Source organism: Onthophagus taurus, chromosome 1 (genome assembly GCF_036711975.1).
Source record: "Onthophagus taurus isolate NC chromosome 1, IU_Otau_3.0, whole genome shotgun sequence".
Taxonomy (NCBI): Eukaryota; Metazoa; Arthropoda; class Insecta; order Coleoptera; family Scarabaeidae; genus Onthophagus; species Onthophagus taurus.
Window position 1 is genome coordinate 28,441,781 of NC_091966.1, and position 6,225 is coordinate 28,448,005.

A 6,225-nucleotide genomic window follows, 5' to 3' on the forward strand; every position below is an offset into this window, starting at 1 on the left:
ACACTCAAACTCAACTCAATCGCGCCACTTGTCGATTAAGAAATGCCCTATCTGAGTTTAAAAACACATCCTACGACGTTACTGGGAAAGTCAGGAGTCTATCACTCGTTCAGAATGCTAAATTGATAATGGCAAAGAATCGATGAAGACAAGGCTCGCACGTTTACGGTGTATCTAACTTCAGCCTTCTAACCTCACATGAGAAAAATTTCACCTATTGAAGAAGAATATATAGTGCAGACTCTAGAGACACCTCACCAAATGTGTTTAGCGACAGAAAAGTTTAAAAAGTATGACCTCGGTGTGATTAGAAGTTGGAAACCTAGAAAAGCACCTGATTATGATCTCATTACAGGGCAAATATTGAAGCAAGTACCTGAAAAGTTTATCAAACTCATTAGCTATATTTTTAATGTCATGGTTCGACTCGAATACTTCCCAGTAAAATGGAAAATTGCTGAGGTTAAAATGATAAACCCAAAAAAGACCAAAGTGAAGCGGCATCGTATAGCTTTCAGTTTGCTTCCGCTGCATGGCGAAAAAAATGCAGCTATTCAAACTCCATCCTAACCAGTAAAATTTAAGGCTTTAGAGAACACCATGGAACTATTGAACAGGTAATCGTCAAAACAGTGAAACAGGAATTCGAAGAAAAAAGCTGCTGTAGGTCGACAATATCAGGCTTTCGATAAAGTTTGGCAATTACCTCACCAAAACCATGATCCGTGATGACTTGGACATAGTGACTGAGTATAGCAACACTATGTTACTTTTATCTTTGTTAAAATTATTATTTATTGTTATTTTTTGTAACAGATAGCATTAAGAAAAATAATTGAAAAAAAAAATCAATTTGATAGGACGTGCTTTTAACGACCTTCAAATATCCTTCTAACATGCACTTCCAGTTTTTCTTCTCCTTAGCTGATCATACATAATCAGGATAGTTGTATAACATTTCTGCCATATTCTATCACACGCTATATAGGCTTACTCTTGTTATCCTTTGTGCAAAATAGTATTTTCTTGTATTTACTTACCTTCTTTAGTTTTGCATGGATAGGTTGAACATTGTTGTTATGGACTTGCGGTTAGAAATGTCACCTTTAAAAGTGACCTCACCCAGATATTTAGTAACAGCAAATTTTCAGTTTCCACCACAAATTTCCAAGAAAGTATCATTAAACTTTGCTTTAGCTAACTTATTTTTACACATTTAAAATTTGAACGTGTTTGCTATTAGCTTGAATTTCTTTAAATATTTGCAAAATTCTTGATAACACGATTTAAGATTACGTCAATCGGTCATCAAATTTTTTATTAGTGGTAATATCCTATCGAGAAACGCGTTCTTTGTAGGAATTATCAGAATTTTGTTACTATCAATTGCTGAAATGAATGACTTAGTTTCTGCACGGTTCTGCTAATGGACGTGTTGTAGAAGGCACTGTAATGAAACGTTTTCCTGTTGTCGACTGCTTTCGCATGTGTTGTTTTGGATTACTTGGTACCTTTGACAAACATATAGACGCGTAATCCTGAACGCCTACAAGAATAATGAAAGTGCAATAAAATTGAAAAATAAAATCTCTATACTCTGTCTAAAATGTATGTCCCAGAATCTGTGAAGAACTGGAGACAAAATTGCTTAGGAATGGGTATACTGCCCAATGATCAATGCTTAACTACTTTGTTGTTCGCCAATGATCAAGTGTTTATTACAAACACCGAGGAAGACATTGATTATTATTATATTATATTACTTTTTTTAAAACTGCAATACCAAACATCGTTTTGCCAGCATATTACAAGGTGGCCTACACAATCGCGAAATATTAAAAGCCTCATACGATCGCAGAAGAACTTATTCTATTGGCTGCTATAAATATTGATTTATTTATTTACACACCAAGTTGGGCACAGAACAGGACTAATCCAGAAAAAACTGTGCCTCGAAAATTACAATAAAAAATAGAACAGAAATATATAAATATCATCATGAAAAATAGTCAACTACACGCTGCAACCCCGAGCAATCCAGAAGTGAGGACACACGAATAAATAATTTCAGATCTTCAGTATACATTAAGCAGTGAGAATGTCTCAAAAAGCAAATATATCATTAATGTAAATAATAAACGAAAAGGGATTGCCCTGCGGTACACCCGAAGGCACTGAAATGAAACTAGATTTCTTTGATTAACAGAGTTCTTCCGAGCATACAACCATTTGATCAAGTAGTCATCGATACCAAAATGTTGAAGTTTTGAAATTAACGGATTATGGTTAACTCGGTCGAACTCCGTGCTGAAGTCTGTGTAAATAGCGTCTACTGGGATATGTTATGTATTAAATATGGTAAATATTAGATCAATTAATTGAAATAATTAAAGGAGTAGTATTTGGTTTGCAGTTAGATGCAATTGTCGATGTTGATGTTTATAACAAGTCCGATATAAAGATTACATTTCAATACAAAATAGAAATGTTATATCTTATTTTCTATTGAATCATTAATTAGAGTTACTTTATTAGTATGGGAAACTTTATTAGTTACTTTATTAGCATGGGAAACTAATTACATCATTTTAAGGTAATTAATTTTTTATATTTATTAAAATTAATAATTATCAACAACATAATATCTTTAAAGCTATACCAAGTATAAATAGAGCAATACCACATCCAATCAATGCCCAAGTAATTATAGTAATGGTATTCAATTCTGATAAATATTTATCATGAATCTTGTCAATTAAATTCGATGGTAATTCCATGGTCTAAAATTAAAATGAAAAATTAAAACAGTTTTATGTATGTTTAAAACACTTATGTACTTCTTCAATCCACAATACAGGATAGATCGTAGATGGTAGTCGACTCGTTACAGTAACACCTCCAATGTTTCTTAAAACCATGTTGTATTGGAATCTTTTCACTATTTTTAATGGTGTTCCAGTACCCTATTTATTTAAAAAAAATAATTATGAAAAAAGTGAATATTTTTCAAAATTTACTGGTTCTATGATTGTATAGGAACCATGATAATCCTGATGTCCTTCTAATCCCAATACTGGATTTTGAACAATTGAAGCACCCAAAAAGTGAGGATACGAAAGTACTACATGTGATCCTAAATTGAAAATATTTGGATTAGTTTAAAGATTGTTTTTTCATTGCGGTTATTATACGTGTACAAGTATAAAGATCTGTAAAACCGTTGTGCCAACATCGATTTGAACCATCAGGCAACCTTGTTTGACCAGTACAATAACAATCGTTATCGTTGTCGTTATTAAGGGTTGTTTCTTCAAATTCCCGCCTATGACTTGAAATACCTTCAAAGCCTACATTTTCGACATGTTCTAATGTAACTGTCCTTGAAGATTTAATAAAAATTATTTAAATAAATAATTTTATTTCCATAGTTATGTGTTAAATGGTTTTTCTTACCTACAAATATCGCTATAAAATATTCTAAAATCATCATTTCTATTCACATTCGGTGGGAAAATTGTTGAATCGCGGCCATTAATTTCTCTGCATTGTCCGGTATTTCCCCAAACGTTATTTGGCAAATTAGGTTGTCCATTCCATGTCCTAATCAAACCAAGATCTCCAATGCTATCCATTCCAGCGGTTATTACATAAGTACCATCAAAAGTATTATCCCTCTGTGTAATTAAAACCTTAATTTATTATCGAATAAAAATTTATTTTAGTTACATGTCTTAAAAATGCAAATGATAAAGCTGTTGCTCCTTCCGGTTGAATATAATGCATATTTTCTATCTCATTTCTGGTCGGGCACAAATTAGGAGCTGCTGTTGGGTTTGTGCAAAATGTATACCCATCAAATAGAAACTCTCTAGCACTGAATATTCGAAATACATCTTCTGGGTTTCCAAACGCTGAGTTTATTTCACTATTAATACCTGTCGGTAACCTATCTTCTATTGATTGCACTAAACTCTATAAATAAATGTAAGTGACTAATATATCGTAAAGCTGCGTGATTTTATATACCACTAATGGAACGTTAAGTAATTTTAACCGATGTGTTTCAGGAAACTCTGACTCTTCTTCATCAAAATCAAATTTAAGATATTCTCTGTATGTTATTGTATCATCATCGCGATTTTTCGCATCTACTGTTTTTTGTCTGGTCAATCTAAATTTGACAGCAAAATTAGATTAAGTATGTGCTTTCATTTAATGCTGTCAAATTAATGAAAAAACTTACTTATATACGAAAGGTCCTCGTTCAGCCACTAATATCCTATTGTCTGGCTGCAAATTATGTTCAAAAAAATATATTTTCGCTGTTTGATTAAAAGGCAAAATTTGCCATCTTTGAAATTGTTCACTACCATATTCTAATCTAACTCTCTAAAATTCGAAATTAATTGTTTCATAAATATAAAATTTTTATTCGAACATCTTACTCGTTCTACTTCGTCTCTAATATTGTTAGGTAAAACAGCAAAACCTACAACTGCTCCGATAATAATTGCAGCTACACCAAGTCCAGCTACAATAAAAGCAAGAATCTTGCAAAGTATGCCACCACACATGTTTGTGACAAATACACCTCACGTGATTAACTATGTTAACATGTTGAAAATGTATGTAGATTTGGTCGTTATTACATTCCGATCGAGCCTTTTTATCTTGTTTACATTGGGGTAAATTCTTATCGGTTTCCGTCAAAAATATAAATTATTATAAATCGGGGTATTTTGTAGATTTGATTTCATTTATTTCATATAGATTAACAGGAGTTTATCGAGCTAATCGAGGTTAAGGTACAAAATATGAGTAAGACTCTCCATCCCAAAATATAGTGAACGTTTTTATGAAAGTACTGATTATAATAATGTTTTAAAATTTCTATTTTCGAATTTTCTGTATCTGGATCAAATTAAAATATTCTTGTTAAAAATTGTCTACCCTAATTTTAATAAGCTTTAAAAAATTTGTACTATTTTATAATTATTAAATTTTACCTACGTTTTTTATTCATTAAGTAAGTCAAACTTTTTTTTTTTCTATATTATGCATAGCAAAATTGTATAACACCTAGTAAATACATACTAATTAGTTACTTATTTTTAACACTAAATTAAACTAGATAATGTTTTGCAGCTTTTCCCAGTGGTCCAGTCTGCTTTACCCATAATACAGATAAATATTGTCATATTTTTACCGTTTTAAGACCAAAACACAAAAACGCGCACACTGCGATACGCGGAACACACGTATTGGGTATTATTGTTTTTGTTATAATTCCGCACTATTGCTCGCGTTTGAATCGACAAGGGCACTAGGTCACTAAATCGAACGGCTTCATCCTCTGAAGGCGACGCAGGACATCCTCGTTGTCGAGAAGCTGCATGGCCTCGATGTTGGGATGATCGTGCATTCTCTTCTCATGTTTACATGCGAATGATGCAATTTCTGATGACACCGATGCTACTTTCAATTTGATTCACATAAGAACCGACACAGCAGGGACATGTATAGGACAATAAATTAAGATGATTTAACGTAACTTATCTTTATACCAAGTTGTACTTCTGAGGAGTTATAGGCTTTCAAAGTTGGGTCTTAAATTTTTAAAACATTGAATATCTTCGTAATACATTAAGCTAGAAAAACCAAATTTGGTATACGTTATGAGTGTACCGAGGGTATTAATTGGTAGCAAGTAGAGACCAATTGAGGCATTTCAAAGGGTTGATTAAGGGTGATGGTTCCCTTAATTTTGACAGATTTTTTTAACCTTTTGGCGGATTTAATACATTACTACTTCATTTCATGTGGAATTTAATTCTAAAACTTTTTTTACTCTTACTATTTTTTAAAAAACATTGTCGTTCTCATAAAAAACTCAAAAAACTAAAGACGCGTATCTTGTTATTGCTACTTAAAATCATCGAAAATTTAGTAGTCGGCTATGAAATTGTACGTAATTGGAGGAATAAACTGTTTATTATGAGCTAAAAAGACATCATCCATAAACAAATTTAGTTTAGGCATAATAATTTTTTAGTGATAAAGAGAAAATCCTCAAAATGTCAAAATTAAGTACTTGTGATTTTAAAATCGATCATAACTCAAGAATGAAAGGTGATGACGAAAAGTTTTTTAGGAATAAATTGTTTATTATGAACTAAAAAAACATCATCCATAAACAAATTTAGTTTAGGTATAATGATTTTCTAG

General features: G+C 31.9%; 1 protein-coding gene across 1 annotated transcript; it reads right to left on the reverse strand.

Moving 5' to 3' along the window:
• Nucleotides 1-2,630: 2,630 nt before the first annotated feature.
• On the reverse strand, nucleotides 2,631-5,408 carry LOC111413483 (sensory neuron membrane protein 2-like). Its single transcript, XM_023044484.2, has 9 exons — nucleotides 4,446-5,408; nucleotides 4,244-4,389; nucleotides 4,027-4,171; nucleotides 3,727-3,972; nucleotides 3,454-3,674; nucleotides 3,192-3,379; nucleotides 3,018-3,133; nucleotides 2,838-2,963; nucleotides 2,631-2,780 (listed from the first exon to the last, which is right to left on the reverse strand). Exons 1-9 carry the CDS (start codon nucleotides 4,572-4,574, stop codon nucleotides 2,631-2,633), a joined length of 1,467 nt encoding a protein of 488 aa, XP_022900252.2. The 5' UTR covers nucleotides 4,575-5,408.
• Between the last annotated feature and the right edge of the window lie 817 nt (nucleotides 5,409-6,225).

Excerpts from the sequence above, each read along its gene's own strand:
- LOC111413483 (XM_023044484.2), bottom strand. The coding sequence starts at position 4,574 with ATGTGTGGTGGCATACTTTGCAAGATTCTTGCTTTTATTGTAGCTGGA. Across the intron at positions 3,675-3,726 it reads CATTTGCATTTTTAAGACAT|AGGGATAATACTTTTGATGG; the intron begins GTAACTAAAATA and ends TTAATTACACAG. Across the intron at positions 2,781-2,837 it reads CTGTATTGTGGATTGAAGAA|ACCATGGAATTACCATCGAA; the intron begins GTACATAAGTGT and ends TTTTAATTTTAG.